Raw genomic sequence first — 18,501 nt, 5'->3', positions numbered from 1 at the left:
AAATAAAAATTAGGTATATTCTCGTAAAGTCAAGTGAGCCATGACATATGAGCTCTTATTGTGAGCACACAGGACGGTGGCATCTTTCTAAGGTTTTTTTTATTTTCCCAGCAATCAGTACAACCAAGTCATCGTTATAAGGCATCGCCCTCTTTTGCCCACCCCCCCAGCACCAGGTGTGGCCACTAGCCTATATGAAGGCCCAAAATTGTGTGTTCCTTTCTGCTCTGACAATGGCATGCCCATTCGTGCGAGATGTGGTGGATGAAGAAGCACTTGTGCTGAGGAGAGCCTTCAGGCGAGAAAGGGTCTTCAGGGACCGGTTGGACCCACTGGCCTTCCCTGATGACCATCTATATGAAAGATACAGGTTTTCTGCAGATGGCATCAGGTATCTATGCAGACTACTGGGTCCCAGGATTAAGCACCGCACTGCACGGAGCCATGCACTGAGTGTGGAGCAAATGGTTTGTGTGGCCTTGCGCTTTTTTGCTAGTGGAGCCTTCCTGTACTCAGTGGGGGATGCAGAACAGCTGAACAAGGCCACAATTTGCCGCACAATAAGGAGTGTGTGTCTGGCTATCAAAGCATTAGCAGATGTCTTCATCTCCTTCCCTGGCCACAGAAGACTCTGTGACATCAAAGAGGAGTTCTATAGGATTGCAGGTAAGAGGATCTACAAATTACAGGACAACTGTTAACACATAGTAGGATACTCATTACTTTGTGTGACAGGTTTCCCCAATGTCATTGGTGCAGTGGACTGCACACACATAAGGATAAAAGCCCCCTCAGGTGCCCATGAGGCCGATTTTGTGAATAGGAAATCCTTTCACAGCATTAATGTTCAGGTGAACATAACTTTTTGATATTGTCCATTGACGAACACTCTGCATTGCCAGTGATGTGCATTGATTGGTGTAATATTCCTCATCTTATGATTTCAGATGGTCTGCAATGCTGACTGTGTGATCAGCAATGTTGTGGCAAAATGGCCTGGCTCAGTCCATGACTCCAGAATCTTTCGGGCCTCTGAAATCTATCAGTGCCTATCACAAGGTAAGCCACACAACCCCTATTTATAACCATCATGGCTGTGTCAAGAATATCACTGTGTTTATGAGGTAGTAATGATGAGATTTTGTGTTGACAGGTGAATTCTCTGGTGTGTTGCTGGGAGACAGGGGGTATGGCTGCCAGCCTTTTCTCCTGACACCTTTCACAGACCCCCAGGAAGCACAGCAGGCCTACAACCATGCCCATGCCAGGACCAGGGCCAGAGTTGAAATGACCTTTGGCCTCCTGAAGGCACGCTTTCACTGCCTTCACAAATTAAGGGTCAGCCCTGTTAGGGCATGTGATATTACTGTGGCTTGTGCTGTCCTCCACAATGTGGCCTGCCTGAGGAAGGAGAGGGCCCCCAGAGTGCCACCAGCCATGGACTGGGACAATCCGGCAATCTTCCCTGATGACGACAGTGGTCGGCTGCTGAGGGACCAATATGTGTTGAATTATTTTAGTTAGTATGTGTGCTTTAAATTTTGGTTAAATATGTCCTGCGGTGGCAGAGGAATTTGGGTTTTTTTGGGTTCGTTTTTTGACGAATTTGGCCTCTTATGATGTTTGTGCGGTATACTGTGTGTAATACAAGGCTGCAGGGAGGCTACTGCATCCATTCATTTGTCTGTTCAGTTGATGTGTATGGATTTGTCCTGCATTTATTTTAGTGTGCAGACATGCAGGGTGTGTTATATACAGACCTTTGAATGTGTATGTATCATTTTGTATAATATGCTTGGATTCTGTGCTTTCCATCTTGTAGAGTCACTGTGACTTCAGTTTCGAAAGGAGCTGATGGTTTACCTGCTTTGTTTTGTCCTTATTCAATAAAGGAACATAATGTTACACATTGTGTTTTTATATTCATATGGAATGTGTATTTGTTTATATGACAGAGTACTAGGGCCACACTGAAGAAAAAGGATAAAGTCATAAATTTATGAGGCTGGTTCTTTCTGCAGAAAAGCTACATATTGTTTTTACAGTTTTGATACTTATGACAATGTGATACTTAATATTCTGGCACATCAGCATGTCTTTGTTTATGAAACCATACTGAAGTACAATTTCACGAAATGCCCCACATCTGTCATTTTAACAACTGTCCTCCTTTAAAACAACTGGTTACAATATTATGACTTGTGTTTTTTTTCCCCTCTGTGGCCCTAATATTCTATCATTTTATATATAGCCTTATAGTCTATGGGAAACTGTAAATTATCTAATGATAGCAACATCATCTAAAAATCATTTTTTATCCAAAATCATTGAAATTAATGATCACAAACGTTTAAATAATAACAGTGGGTCTAGTTATATGTGATAACAATGTATAGTGAGCAGTGAAATAACTATTGGTTTCCATTTGTGGTGACTGCTGACTGACATTAGGGATGAGATTAAATAGATCCTGGAATTTAGCCTGGTCTGGAGCAGGCTAGCTCCACAGAATAAATCTCCATGGTAATTTATACCATAACATATCCTCCTGCCCCCTATCCATCTTTAGTGCAACCGGATTACGGATCAATTGAGCCAGGATCACCAAGATATCCTGGCTTAATCCCTTATCCTAGTTTTGTGCAACAGGCCCCAGGTCGCAGTTGTAGATTAGAACTTGTTCTCAACTGGCCTACCTGGTTAAATAAAGGTGAAATATAAATAAAATTTTGTTGTTGAAATCAAATCAAGCTTTATTTATACAGCACATTTCAGGCATGAATGCAACACAATGCTTCACAGGAAAAAAACACAATGAAAATAAACAAATATTTAGTACACAACAAACAGAAGACTAACAATTGAAAGACTAATGAGCACCCTAAGGAAATTCCATTGATTAAAATATTAATCAGATGCAACACTCATCCCAAAATATAAGTTTGTTTTTTAGGAGGGGTTCTGAAAGACACTATGAGGGTGTCCACTGAAAATTGACTAGTAACAACAACTGGGACCTAAAAGACACCCACCATGAGACCCACTAAATCTGCCCAAGAAGAGGCAAACAAAAGAAAAACCCACACCAAACTTAAAGACAGGAAGTGGAACAACTAAAGGTGTTGACTCTCCACATCTATCAACGCAACTGGAGCACTGGGCCAGACACTCTTAAATAGAACCTGGACCAGCTCAGGTGAAACACCTTCCCACTAACGAGATGGACAAGCCAGCACGGTGTAACACATACTGACTAACGAGGTGACACCAATCAGTGCGTCCTACGTGCTAATGAGCTAGACGCGCTCAAATCCAAACCTCAAAACATAAATGGAAAAACCAAAGCCTGTAACACCTTCCCCCTTAAGACAACAAATATATCCTATATTTTTGTTGGATAAGTTTGCTCACCACCAACATAAAACTTCCATTTCACATTATAATCAACTACAATGCTTCACCTTCACCAATATAAACATGGTGTCTACTGGCTGTCAACAATTAAACATAAGAAATGAAACTTGAAAAAAGCTTAGCTTCTAGAACTTCCTAAAACTCACTAGCTTCTAGAATTCTCGTCTTCCTAAAACTCACTAGTTTCTAGAACTCTCGTCTTCCTAAAACTCACTAGCTTCTAGAACTCTCCTCCCATTGGAACGAGCCCAAACAAAAGTCATCTCCAATACAGAAAAACGTGCAGTCAAAATAAATTGTAATCCATGGCAACGCACTGGCTAAATGCAAAACACAAATATTTTTGACTGCCCACCCTTGAGACAATCAGCAACCAAGTTGTCCTCACCACGGACATGTCTGATTTCAAGAGGAAACTCCTGCAATATCCGTAGTAACTTTCCACCTCACTGCGGAGCTGCTCTCTCTTTTCAGGATTCACTCGATAGGCATGTTGTTGGATCGGGCCCCAGTCCCCAATGTCATGCTCTAGTAACTTTGGTGTGGCACACCCGAGAATGAACCCTGGTATTCTAAAAGAAGGGCAACAATGTCAATATTATTGTCCCCCAAAATTGTCAGTTGGTCGTATAAATAATTATGATTACTAAATGTAAATATGAAAAACAAATGTACACGCCTTTGTTAATATGTATTTGCAATAGTTCATTTAATGGTGAGGCATGGAATAATAAAACATGTATCTTTTGTCAGGCTGAAAGTTTGAAATATGAGGTGATTTAAGTCATGCTTCTTCAGTAGTGGAATAAAGACAATTAGCATTTGAATGTTGTAAAGAAATACTGGAGTGATGTAGGATTGTTAATAATTGAGATTAAGATTGCGATTATAGACCAATTTATTATACGTTGTCCATGTGTATAGGCTGCAAGTACATTGAAAAAACGACATCTTCTCAACGTTCACTTCAACTAAAACCGAACATATATTGGACATCGGTCATAGTCTTCTTCTCAACGTCTTTTCAATGACATTTTGCTAGGTGGAATAGCCCAATGTCAAAACACACTTTTAATGTGTCCAAATCAATTACCAATATGCACAAACAGTTTGTGATAAATTGAGCTATATAAACACAAACATCTGCCACAATAATACATATGACTTGTATTTTTTAAACAAGCATCTTACGTACTGCACAAGAACCAGAAACGCTGTTGCTTTGGCATGTAGCAATAAATCTGTGAAATCAACTAGGGGGGAAAATCAGGTTGTACCTAACACAACTAAAAAAACACATGGAAATGGGAGATATCTTTCACCGCACTGGTTAGAGGACAATCTGCAGAAAACAGTCAGCTACATTTGGGAGTGATGCATTTAAATTTAGGGGTCGCTAAACAAATAAGCGCAACACTTATTTGTCATCACTCATTGATATCATGTTGAAATCAATTGTGCCGAGAGGAGGGAGATGAGGTTGCACGTCCTGTTAAAACTAATAGCTCAAAAACCACACGGAATCTGGGAGTAATGTGTACATCCTTGGTTAGAGGACAACTTGTAGAAAACATCTAGCTACATTTTTATTCAAGTGTAGCTTGTGATTAAAGTGGGCCACCAACACGGTAAGTGTAAGACAGCACTTTTTTGTTACTCACTTTTTGTTAAATAATACTCTTTCAATTCAGAGCCTGGATTTCCCCCCGAGGCTAATATCCATATCATGTTGAAATCAATAGAACAGGGGGAAACGTTTAGGGTTCTACATTGTGACATCATTAAAATACTCCTACTACAATGTTAAAACATTCTACATTGTGACATCATTTCATTGATATCATGAAACAACTCCTTCATGCATGTATTTTCTGATGTGTAATCAGAGAACATTTATCATAGTATCTCTTGTCACATTGAGAACAGCTAAAATATTTCTCTCCTGTGTGTGTTCTGTAGTGTAGAGTCAGTTTGCTAGATGTAGTAAAACTCTTCCCACATTCATCACAGCTAAAAGGTTTCTCTCCTGTGTGTGTTCTCTGGTGTGATATCAGGCTGGTTGACTGAGTAAAACTCTTCCCACATTGAGTACAGCTATAAGGTTTCTCTCCTGTGTGTATTCTCTGGTGTGATATCAGGTTGCTTAGCTGAGTAAAACTCTTCCCACATTGAGTACAGCTATATGGTTTCTCTCCTGTATGTATTCTCTGATGTAAAGTCAGAAGGCCAGATGAAACAAAACTATTCCCACATTGATCACAGCTATAAGGTTTCTCTCCTGTGTGTGTTCTCTGGTGTATCATCAGATTGTTAAATGTAGTAAAACTCTTCCCACAGTCAGAGCAGCGGTGAGTTTTCTTTCCTTTGGATCTCTGCTGGTGTTTCTTGAGGTGTCCTGATCTGCAGAGACTCTTCTCTGCCTCGTCAGCAACATGAGGTTGTTGAGGCTCCCAGAGGATCCACGATAGTCACTTCTCTCTCCTGTGTGAACAACAAAGTCAGACAGATGTTTAAAGGCCCACAACAGCGGAAATCCCCTGTAAAAGGTTATGCCAAGAGCGTAGCCATGAAGTGCAAGATCGGGAGTGCTACTCAAGGAAACTCACTTTAAGTTCTGTGTCTATACACTAATTCACCACCGTGGGGGAAAACTCAGGGGAGTGTTCATAGGCTGACAGCAAAAATAGCCTCCATTTCCAGGTTGCTTATGAGTGCATTTCACACTACTTTTGGATTATAATTGTAAGGCTTGTTTGAATCTTAATATATTTGTGTTACTGTCGCAAATCAACTGCTTTATTCGTCAACACTTCAACCAATAAAATGCTCTTTGGCAAGCTTTACCATCAGCCTGACAATAAGGGTTTGTACACTAAGTGTATGCCAATTGGTCCATAACTTCACCTAAAAATAACATACACCTAGTGTACACGTCCTGGTAATCTGTCTGGCCCTGCGGCCTTGTGAATGTTAACCTGTTTAAAGGTCTTACTCACATCGGCTGTGGAAAGCTTGATAACACAGTCGTCTGGAACAGCTGGTGCTCACATGCATGTTTCAGTGTTATTTGCCTCGAAGCAAGCATAGAAGTACTTTTGCTCGTCTGGTAGAGCGTCGGAGCCGGTGTAGTACGGTTCGATCTTAGTCCCTTATTGACGCTTTGCCTGTTTGATGGTTCGTCAGAGGGCATAGAGGGATTTCTTATAAGCTTCCGGGTTAGAGTCCCGCTCCTTGAAAGCGGCAGCTCTAGCCTTTAGCTCAGTGCGGATGTTGCCTGTAATCCATGGCTTCTGGTTGGGGTATGTAAGTACAGTCACTGTGGGGACGTCATCGATGCACTTATTGATTAAGCCAATGACTGATGTGGTATACTCCTCAATGCCACCGGAAGAATCCCGGAACATATTCCAGTCTGTGCTAGAAAAACAGTCCATTAGCTTAGCAATGGCTTTTTATTGACCGAGACACTGGTGCTTCCTGATTTCATTTTTGCTTGTAAACAGGGATTAGGAAGATAGAATTATGGTCAGATTTGCCAAATGGATGGCGAGGGAGAGCTTTGTACGCGTCTCTGTGTGTGGAGAAAAGGTGGTCTCGAGTTGTTTTCCCTCTGGTTGCACATTTAACATGCTGATAGAAGTGAGATAAAACAGATTTAAGTTTCCAGGCATTAAAGTCCTCGGCCACTAGGAGCGCCGCTTCTGGATGAGCGTTTTCTTGTTTGCTTATGGCCGAATACAGCTCATTGAGAGCTGTCTTCGTGCCAGCATCGGTCTGTGGTGGTATGTAGACAGCTACGAAAAATACAAATAAACTTTCTAGGTAGATAGTGTGGTCTACAGCAGGTTGTATCTCTCTAGGTCATGCCAGTAGGCTACAGTAGATTGTATCTCTCTAGGTCATGCCAATAGGCTACAGTAGGTTGTATCTCTCTAGGTCATGCCAGGAGGCTACAGTAGATTGTATCTCTCTAGGTCATGCCAGTAGGCTACAGTAGGTTGTATCTCTCTAGGTCATGCCAGTAGGCTATAGTAGGTTGTATCCAAGTGGAAACAATTATCAACCCAATGTGGAAATTGTCGAATTTGGTCAACAACAAAATGAATGGCTTATTTGCTATGTGAGGTTTACTTGATCTAACAGAAGTTTCGTAATGCTTAAGTTATTATGTGTTATTATTACGTGATATACTGACAACTTTGATAAAAACACTATAGGAGTTGTCTCCAGATTGCTATGCATATTCATGCTAGTAGTTTAGCATCTCTCTCCATTGAATACAGGCGGTTGACGTCAACAACCCTCATAGAATATAAACAATAGATTACAATAATAAGATCTATCCACCAATCCAAAGAAAGGATAGGTTGGAGACAGAGAACCCACAGTGCCGCTTTGTGGACAACGACTCCCTTTGTTAGGACGGAGAGACATCTTGTCAGTACATCCATAATCTTTGGTGTAGCCAACCCAACTCTCACATGGCACTATTGGGGGGCACGGTTTGTAGTAAATCATCACTACACAAAAATCACTACATGCCGTGCCCCTCAGTCTGCGGTCAGCAGATAGACCCTTCTCAAATATATATGTTAAGTCACTTTTTGGAAACGGAATGGAGAAAACAAGGGATATCTTGTTCTCTACATATCAGTCATCATCCGAGGGCCCCCCGTTGAAGAGGTATTGACGAGGCAACCCCGAATATCCAAAGTGAAAAATCTATTTAAGGCGGTACTTACTGGTGTTAATCAGATCTCCTATCTCCTCCTCTTCATCTTTCAATGTGACAGTAATCTCCCCCTCCATCTTCACTCCAAAAACTACATCCTCCTCTTCTTTAACTGTAACATCTTCCTCTTCTTTCACTGAAACGTCTTTCTCTGTAACAGCCTCACCCTCTACTTCTTTTTGAACAGTAACACCCTCTTCTTCCTTCTCCTCTTTCACGACAATGTTCAGCCCCAGAGCTTCTTTCTCCGTCCAGCAGACCTCTTCTTTAACAGGAGGGGAGTAGTTTAGGGAGCTCATGTTCGGGGATATTAGCTAGCTAGCTATCATTAGCGACTAGGCTAGTGCTAACTTAACCAGCCAGCTACTATAGCTGACTTATACAAAATAACGTAATATTAAATAGGTTAACAAGTAGATACGACAGAAGTGTGTCTAAAACACAGCAGCTAATATACACCGAAAGCGTATAAATAGCTTGAATCTTTCGGCTATGTTGGCTAGCAAACTACCGAGGTGGTTGACGATCTGTTTATGAAGAACCGTCCACTAGATTATACGTCATGCTGGCAGCATCGCCTGAAAGACGCACATCGCCGTCTGCTAACTGGAGTGGGAAACGCAGTTGAGGATCATGTTTTCAGACAAAGATTATTTTTAAATGGATTTAATTAAATAATACCATTATATTGAGACATACAAAGACAGGAAAGTGTTGATTGATTAGTGCGAATATATATTTTTTTACAACAGCTCATTTAACCTGTCTAGGACAGGGGTTCCGCTAGCGGAACTCCGCCCACATTCCACTGAAAAGGCAGCGCGCGAAATTCTAAAAGTATTTTGTAGAAATATTAAACTTTCACACATTAACAAGTCCAATACAGCAAATGAAAGATAAACATCTTGTGAATCCAGCCAAGATGTCCGATTTTTAAAATGTTTTACAGCGAAAACACCACGTATATTTATGTTAGCTCACCACCAAATACAAAAAAGCACAGACATTTCTTTCACAGCACAGGTAGCTTGCACAAAACCAACCAAACTAACCAAGAACCAACCAAACTAACCAAGAAACAACTTCATCAGATGACAGTCTTATAACATGTTATACAATAAATCTATGTTTTGTTCGAAAAATGTGCATATTTGAGGTATAAATCATAGTTTTACATTGCAGCTGCCATCACAAATAGCACCGAAGCAGCCAGAGTAATTACAGAGACCAACGTGAAATACCTAAATACTCATCATAAAACATTTATGAAAAATACATGGTGTACAGCAAATGAAAGACAAACATCTTGTGAATCCAGCCAATATTTCAGATTTTTTAAGTGTTTTATAGCGAAAACACAATATAGCATTATATTAGCTTACCACAATAGCCAAAAACACAAAATGTATATAATGAACAGACTAGGTCTATACTGCTCCTACATGGTGTAACAATATTTCATGTAGATGTATATAATGAACAGACTAGGTCTATACTGCTCCTACATGGTGTAACAATACATCATGTACAGTGAGGGAAAAAAGTATTTGATCCCCTGCTGATTTTGTTCGTTTGCCCACTGACAATGAAATGATCAGTCTGTAATTTTAATGGTAGGTTTATTTGAACAGTGAGAGACAGAATATCAACAAAAAAATCCAGAAAAACGCATGTCAAAAATGTTATAAATTGATTTGCATTTTAATGAGGGAAATAAGTATTTGACCCCTCTGCAAAACATGACTTAGTACTTGGTGGCAAAACCCTTGTTGGCAATCACAGAGGTCAGATGTTTCTTGTAGTTGGCCACCAGGTTTGCACACATCTCAGGAGGGATTTTGTCCCACTCCTCTTTGCAGATCTTCTTCAAGTCATTAAGGTTTCGAGGCTGACGTTTGGCAACTCGAACCTTCATCTCCCTCCACAGATTTTCTATGGGATTAAGGTCTGGAGACTGGCTAGGCCACTCCAGGACCTTAATGTGCTTTTTCTTGAGCCACTCCTTTGTTGCCTTGGCCGTGTGTTTTGGGTCATTGTCATGCTGGAATACCCATCCACGACCCATTTTCAATACCCTGGCTGAGGGAAGGAGGTTTTCACCCAAGATTTGACGGTACATGGCCCCGTCCATCGTCCCTTTGATGCGGTGAAGTTGTCCTGTCCCCTTAGCAGAAAAACACCCCCAAAGCATAATGTTTCCACCTCCATGTTTGACGGTGGGGATGGTTTCTTGGGGTCATAGGCAGCATTCCTCCTCCTCCAAACACGGCAAGTTGAGTTGATGCCAAAGAACTCCATTTTGGTCTCATCTGACCACAACACGTTCACCCAGTTGTCCTCTGAATCATTCAGATGTTCATTGGCAAACTTCAGACGGGCATGTATATGTGCTTTCTTGAGCAGGGGGACCTTGCGGGCGCTGCAGGATTTCAGTCCTTCACGGCGTAGTGTGTTACCAATTGTTTTCTTGGTGACTATGGTCCCAGCTGCCTTGAGATCATTGACAAGATCCTCCTGTGTAGTTCTGGGCTGATTCCTCACCATTCTCATGATCATTGCAACTCCACGAGGTGAGATCTTGCATGGAGCCCCAGGCCAAGGGAGTTTGACAGTTCTTTTGTGTTTCTTCCATTTGCGAATAATCGCACCAACTGTTGTCACCTTCTCACCAAGCTGCTTGGCAATGGTCTTGTAGCCCATTCCAGCCTTGTGTAGATCTACAATCTTGTCCCTGACATCCTTGGAGAGCTCTTTGGTCTTGGCCATGGTGGAGAGTTTGGAATCTGATTGATTGATTGCTTCTGTGGACAGGTGTCTTTTATACAGGTAAGAAACTGAGATTAGGAGCACTCCCTTTAAGAGTGTGCTCCTAATCTCAGCTCGTTACCTGTATGAAAGACACCTGGGAGCCAGAAATCTTTCTGATTGAGAGGGGGTCAAATACTTATTTCCCTCATTAAAATGCAAATCAATTTATAACATTTTTGACATGCGTTTTTCTGGATATTTTTGTTGTTATTCTGTCTCTCACTGTTCAAATAAACCTACCATTAAAATTATAGACTGATCATTTCTTTGTCAGTGGGCAAACGTACAAAATCAGCAGGGGATCAAATACTTTTTTCCCTCACTGTAGATGTATATAATGAACAGACTAGGTCTATACTGCTTCTACATGGTGTAACAATACATCATGTAGATGTATATAATGAACAGACTAGGTCTATACTGCTCCTACATGGTGTAACAATACATCATGTAGATGTATATAATGAACAGACTAGGTCTATACTGCTCCTACATGGTGTAACAATACATCATGTAGATGTATATAATGAACAGACTAGGTCTATACTGCTCCTACATGGTGTAACAATACATCATGTAGATGTATATAATGAACAGACTAGGTATATACTGCTGCTACATGGTGTAACAATACATCATGTAGATGTATATAATGAACAGACTAGGTCTATACTGCTCCTACGTGGTGTAACAATACATCATGTAGATATATATAATGAACAGACTAGGTCTATACTGCTCCTACATGGTGTAACAATACATCATGTAGATGTATATAATGAACAGACTAGGTATATACTGCTGCTACATGGTGTAACAATACATCATGTAGATGTATATAATGAACAGACTAGGTCTATACTGCTCCTACGTGGTGTAACAATACATCATGTAGATATATATAATGAACAGACTAGGTCTATACTGCTCCTACATGGTGTAACAATAAATCATGTAGATGTATATAATGAACAGACTAGGTCTATACTGCTCCTACATGGTGTAACAATACATCATGTAGATGTATATAATGAACAGACTAGGTCTATACTGCTCCTACCTGGTGTAACAATAAATCATGTAGATGTATATAATGAACAGACTAGGTCTATACTGCTCCTACATGGTGTAACAATACATCATGTAGATGTATATAATGAACAGACTAGGTCTATACTGCTCCTACATGGTGTAACAATACATCATGTAGATGTATATAATGAACAGACTAGGTCTATACTGCTCCTACATGGTGTAACAATACATCATGTAGATGTATATAATGAACAGACTAGGTCTATACTGCTCCTACATGGTTTAACAATACATCATGTAGATGTATATAATGAACAGACTAGGTCTATACTGCTCCTACATTTTTGTATTATTATAATTTTATTTCACCTTTATTTAACCAGGTAGACAGTTTAGAACAAGTTCTCGTTTACAACTGTGACCTGGCCAAGATAAAGCAAAGCAGTGCGACAAAAACAACAACACAGAGTTACACATGGAATAAACAAACGTTCAGTCAATAACACAATAGAAGATCAAGATTTTTTTTTTTGTTTAGGAATATTGTGAAACACGATCAATCCACTATTAATGCAGATATTATGGACATTTTATTAAATCAAACGTTTCACCATTGGGACGCTTGATGTAATTAAGTAATTGTTATTTTCGGATATAAAGACTACGCTGTATCAACAAAAAACGGATTGCAACTTGCAAAACATCTGGGAAGAAAATTACAGACAGAGGCGCAACAACTTCCAACTTTGTTCGACATTTGAAGCTGCACAAAGAACGGTAAGTCGTGACTAATATAGTCGACAGCTATACAATATTTGTTTTTGCTAGTATAGCATGTAGGCTAACGTAACATTAAATCAATGAGCCTCCACACAGTCAGTCAGTGCGGGTATGTGAACATTGCACCCAAGATTGAGCTACAACTGGCTAGGCAGTTGGTAGCCTAAATCCTGCCTGATGTTACTGCTGTTCCTAAAACCATTGACATACGTTAGCCTACTGTAACCACACACAGAGAGGGTGTGTGTGTGTGTGTGTGTGTTAAGGTTGGGCGATTGTGTAAAAGCCTACATCGCCCGATTGCGCCCCATAGCTTGTCTTGACTTGGGACTTGAGTGCTAAGACTTGAGACTTGTGGGACAAAGTCATTGTTTTACCTCTGGTATATACTGTATTCTATCATATTCTACTGTATCTGTCTATGCATTACACATCTCATATGTATATACTGTATTCTATCATATTCTACTGTATCTGTCTATGCATTACACATCTCATATGTATATACTGTATTCTATCATATTCTACTGTATCTGTCTATGCATTACACATCTCATATGTACATACTGTATTCTATCCTATTCTACTGTATCTTAGTCTATGCATTACTCATCTCATATGTATATACTGTATTCTATCCTATTCTACTGTATCTTAGTCTATGCTGCTCTGACATCGCTCATCCAAATATTTATATATTCTTAATTCCATTCCTTTAGATTGTGTGTATTGTTAGATATTACTGGACTGTTGGAGCTAGAAACACAAGCATTTTGCTACACCCACAATAACATCTGCTAAACAAGTGTATGTGACAAATAAAATGTGATTTGATGTATATACAGTTGAAGTCGGAAGTTTACATACACCTCAGCCAAATACATTTAAACTCAGTTTTTCACAATTCCTGACATTTAATCCTCGTAAAAATTCCCTGTTTTAGGTCAGTTAGGATCACCACTTAATTTTAAGAATTTGAAATGTCAGAATAATAGTAGAGAAAATGATTTATTTCAGCTTTAATGTCTTTCGTCAGATTCCCAGTGGGTCAGACGTTTACATACACTCAATTAGTATTTGGTAGCATTGCCTTTAAATTGTTTAACTTGGGTCAAACATTTCAGGTAGCCTTCAAAAAGCTTCCCACAATAAGTTGGGTGAATTTTGGCCTATTCCTCCTGACAGAGCTGGTGTAACTGAGTCAGGTTTGTAGGCCTCCTTGCTCGCACACGCTTTTTCAGTTCTGCCCACAAATTTTCTATAGGATTGAGGTCAGGGCTTTCTGATGGCCACTCCAATACCTTGACTTTGTTGTCCTTAAGCCATTTTGCCACAACTTTGGAAGTATACTTGGGGTCACTGTCCTTTTGGAAGACCCATTTGCGACCAGGCATTAACTTCCTGACTTATCTCTTGAGATGTTGTTTCAATATACCCACATAATTTCCCCCCCTCATGATGCTATCTATTTTGTGAAGTGCACCAGTCCCTCCTGCAGCAAAGCACCCCCACAACATGATGCTGCCACCCCCGTGCTTCACGGTTGGGATGATGTTCTTCGGCTTGCAAGCCTCCCCCTTTATCCTTCAAACATAATGATGGTCATTATGGCCAAACAGTTCTATTTTTGTTTCATCAGACCAGAGGACATTTCTCCAAAAGGTATGATCTTTGTCCCCATGTGCAGTTGCAAACCGTAGTCTGGCTATTTTATGGCGGTTTTGGAGCAGTGGCTTCTTCCTTGCTGAGCGGCTTTTCAGGTTATGTCGACATAGGACTCGTTTTACTGTGGATATAGATACCTTTGTACCTGTTTCCTCCATCATCTTCACAAGGTCCTTTGCTGTTGTTCTGGGATTGATTTCCACTTTTCGTACCAAAGTACGTTCATCTCTAGGAGACAGAGCGCGTCTCCTTCCTGAACGGTATGACGGCTGCGTGGTCCTGTGGTGTTTATACTTGCGTACTATTCTTTGTACAGATGAACATGGAACATTCAGGCATTTGGAAATTGCTCCCAAGGATGAACCAGACTTGTGGAGGTCTACAATCTTTTTTCTGAGGTCTTGGCTGATTTCTTTTGATTTTCCCATGATGTTAAGCAAAGAGGCACTGAGTTTGAAGGTAGGCCTTGAAATACATCCACAGGTACACCTCCAATTGACTCAAATTATGTCAATTAGCCTATCAGAAGATTCTAAAGCCATGACATAATTTTCTGTAATTTTCCAAGCTGTTTAAAAGGCACAGTCACCTTAGTGTATGTAAACATCTGACCCACTGGAATTGTGATACAGTGAATTATAAGTGAAATAATCTGTCTGTAAACAATTGTTGGAAGAATTACCTGTATCATGCACAACGTAGATGTCCTATCCGACTTGCCAAAACTATAGTTTCTTACAAAGAAATTTGAGGAGTGGTTGAAAAATGAGTTTTAATGACTCCAACCTAAGTGTATGTAAACTTCCGACTTCAACTGTATCTACACACAATACCTCACAATGACAAAGCAAAAACAGTTTTGTTTTTTTTGCAAATTTATTAAAAATAAAAAACAGAAAATTACATTTCCATAAGTATTCAGACCCTTTACTTTTACATTTTAATGACTCCAACCTAAGTGTATGTAAACTTCTGACTTCAACTGTAGGTCTGGTGTTGGAGGTCATTCCACACTCTGTGTTCTACTACCCAGGTCTGGTGTTGGAGATCATTCCACATTCTGGATCTCCTGCATGTATTTTCTGATGTTTAATCAGACCACTTGAATGAGAGTATCTCTTGTCACATTGATCACAGCTATAAGGCTTCTCTCCTGTGTGTGTTCTCTGGTGCTCTTCAAGGCTTTCTCCCTGAGAAAAGTTTTTCCCACATTGCTCACAGTTATATGACTGCTCTCCTGTGTGTGTTCTCTGGTGTGATACCAGGTTGCTTGACTGAGTAAAACTCTTGCCACACTGATCACAGCTATAAGGCTTCTCTCCTGTGTGTGTTCTCTGGTGTGATACCAGGTTGCTTAATGAAGTAAAACTCTTGCCACACTGATCACAGCTATAAGGCTTCTCTCCTGTGTGTGTTCTCTGGTGTGTTTTCAGATTACTTGAATGAGTAAAACTCTTGCCACACTGATCACAGCTATAAGGCTTCTCTCCTGTGTGTGTTCTCTGGTGTGATACCAGGTTGTTTGACTGAGTAAAACTCTTGCCACACTGATCACAGCTATATGGCTGCTCTCCTGTGTGTATTCTCTGGTGTGATACCAGGCTACTTGACTGAGCAAAACTCTTGCCACATTGATCACAGCAATATGACTGCTCTCCTGTGTGTGTTCTCTGGTGTGATACCAGGTTGCATGAATGAGTAAAACTCTTGCCACACTGATCACAGCTATAATGCTTCTCTCCTGTGTGTGTTCTCTGGTGTTTTTTCAGATAACTTGAATGAGTAAAACTCTTCCCACATTGACTACAGCTATAAGGTTTCTCTCCTGTGTGTGTTCTCTGGTGTCCTTTAAGGTGTCCTATCCAAGAAAAGCTTTTTCCACATTGCTCACAGCTATATGGCTGATCTCCTGTGTGTGTTCTCTGGTGGGATACCAGGTTGCTTGACTGAGTAAAACTCTTGCCACATTGATCACAGCTATATGGCTTCTCTCCTGTATGTGTTCTCTGGTGTGAAAGCAGGTTTCTTGAATTAGTAAAACTCTTGCCACACTGATCACAGCTATAAGGCTGCTCTCCTGTGTGTATTCTCTGGTGTGATACCAGGTTGGTTGACCGAGTAAAACTCTTCCCACACTGATCACAGCTATAAGGCTTCTCTCCTGTGTGTATTCTCTGGTGTGATACCAGCTTTCTTGAATTAGTAAAACCCTTGCCACACTGATCACAGCTATAAGGCTGATCTCCTGTGTGTGTTCTCTGGTGTGATACCAGGCTACTTGACTGAGCAAAACTCTTGCCACACTGATCACAGATGTAAGGCTTCTCTCTTGTGTGCACTCGCTGGTGTATTTTAAGTTCTGATGAAGATTTGCAACGTTTCCCACAGTCAGAGCAGCAATGCGATTTCTTCCCTGTGGGTCTCTGCAGGTGTTTCTTGAGGTGTTCTGATCTGGAGAGACTCTTCTCTGCCTCGTCAGCATCATGATGTTGTTGAGGCTCCCCAGAGGATCCACGATGGTCCCGTCTCTCTCCTGTGTGAATGACAAAGTCAGACAGATGGTTAAAGGCCCACAACAGCAGAAATCCACTGTTTATTTGAGGTAAAAGGTGATGCCCAGAGGGTACCCATGCAGTTGTACAACAATTGACATCTGTTAAAATATTTGACAATTGTCTTAAGACAGTCAAGTGAGCAACAGTAATCATATTTTGTCTTGTTTTCATATTAGTAGTAACATGGATGATTGTAGGCTAGAAATAAGTTAAAGTTGTTAAAACTCTAAGCAGTGTGCCAGATGACTTTTGGTCTCCAATATAGACCCCTTTCTGTGTTTGTTAAAATTGCGGCACGAGGGCAATTTGGTTGTAGAAACTCCTCCATGCTAATGAGGAAACCCCTTCTAGCACCAGGGTCAGCGCACTCTCAAGTGTTGTTTTTTGCCATTATTGTTAGCCTGCCACACACACACTATACAATACATTTATTAAACATAAGTTTGTCACAACCCGGCTCGTGGAAATTGACAGAGGACCAGGGCACAAATAATAACATAAATCAATAATTTTGCTCTTTATTTAACCATCTTACAAATAAAACCTTCTTTGTTCATTGACATTGTGAATAACTCACCACAGGTTAATGAGAAGGGTGTGCTTGAAAGGATGCACATAACTCTGCAATGTTGGGTTGCATTGGAGAGTCTCAGTCTTAAATCATTTTCCACACACAGTCTGTGCCTGTATTCAGTTTCATGCTAGTGAGGGCCGAGAATCCACTCTCAAATAGGTAAGTAGTTGCAAAGGGCATCAGTGTCTTAACAGTGCGATTTGCCAAGGCAGGATACTCAGAGCGCAGCCCCAGTGTCTTTTGATTAAATAACATTTTCACAGAACCGCTTGTTGCAATTTCGATGAGGTTCTCTTGTTAAGATATCGGTAAGTGGACTGGAGGCAGGGCATGAAAGGGATAACGAATCCAGTTGTTTGTGTCATCCGTTTCGGGAAAGGTCTTGCGTAATTTCGCACCCAACTCATGTGCTTCGCTAAATCACATTTGAAATAGTCCGTAAGCTTGAGTTCAATTACACACAAAAAAATCATACAATGATGGAAAGACCTGTGTGTTGTCCTTGGTAATGCAGACAGAGAAGAGCTCCTACTTCTTAATCATAGCCTCAATTCTGTCCCGCACATTGAATATAGTTGTGGAGTGTCCCTGTAATCCTAGATTCAGATCATTCAGGTGAGAAAAAACATCACCCAGATAGGCCAGTCGTGTGAGAAACTCGTCATCATGCAAGCGGTCAGACAAGTGAAAATTATGGTCGGTAAAGAAAACTTTAAGCTCGTCTCTCTCAACAAAAAAAAAGGTGTCAATACTTTGCCCCTTGATAACCATCGCACTCCTGTATGTTGTAAAAGCGTTACATGGTTGCTGCCCATATCATTGCATAGTGCAGAAAATACACGAGAGTTCAGGGGCCTTGCTTTAACAAAGTTAACCATTTTCTTTGTAGTGTCCAAAACGTTTTCCAAACTGTCAGGCATTCCCTTGGCAGCAATAGC

At 40.6% G+C, this 18,501-nt stretch overlaps 1 protein-coding gene across 3 annotated transcripts; it reads right to left on the bottom strand.

The window, feature by feature from the left end:
• Positions 1-2,768: 2,768 nt before the first annotated feature.
• On the bottom strand, positions 2,769-17,428 carry LOC139567289 (zinc finger protein 271-like). Of its 3 annotated transcripts, none has more exons than XM_071388713.1 (2): positions 15,662-17,428; positions 2,769-5,766 (listed from the first exon to the last, which is right to left on the bottom strand). In XM_071388713.1, the coding sequence occupies exons 1-2, from the start codon at positions 17,158-17,160 to the stop codon at positions 5,271-5,273; spliced, it is 1,995 nt and encodes a 664-aa protein (XP_071244814.1). In that variant the 5' UTR covers positions 17,161-17,428; the 3' UTR covers positions 2,769-5,270. The 3 variants fall into 3 exon arrangements, with proteins under 3 accessions (XP_071244814.1, XP_071244813.1, XP_071244811.1); XM_071388712.1 differs by having other exon boundaries at positions 2,769-5,698; positions 15,510-17,423; XM_071388710.1 differs by lacking the exon at positions 2,769-5,766 and having other exon boundaries at positions 15,292-17,412.
• Between the last annotated feature and the right edge of the window lie 1,073 nt (positions 17,429-18,501).

The sequence above is a fragment of the Salvelinus alpinus genome, unplaced genomic scaffold (assembly GCF_045679555.1).
Source record: "Salvelinus alpinus unplaced genomic scaffold, SLU_Salpinus.1 scaffold_167, whole genome shotgun sequence".
In the NCBI taxonomy this organism is placed as follows: Eukaryota; Metazoa; Chordata; class Actinopteri; order Salmoniformes; family Salmonidae; genus Salvelinus; species Salvelinus alpinus.
Note: the sequence above shows the minus strand (reverse complement) of the source record. Positions and strands in the feature narration are given on the sequence as shown.

Bases quoted from the DNA above. Each gene is read 5' to 3' on its own strand.
- LOC139567289 (XM_071388712.1), bottom strand. From the start codon at position 17,160: ATGAAAACAAGACAAAATATGATTACTGTTGCTCACTTGACTGTCTTA. The intron at 5,699-15,509 runs ATGCAGGAGATC...ACCAGAGAACAC, and splicing joins GATTAAACATCAGAAAATAC to ACACAGGAGAGAAACCTTAT.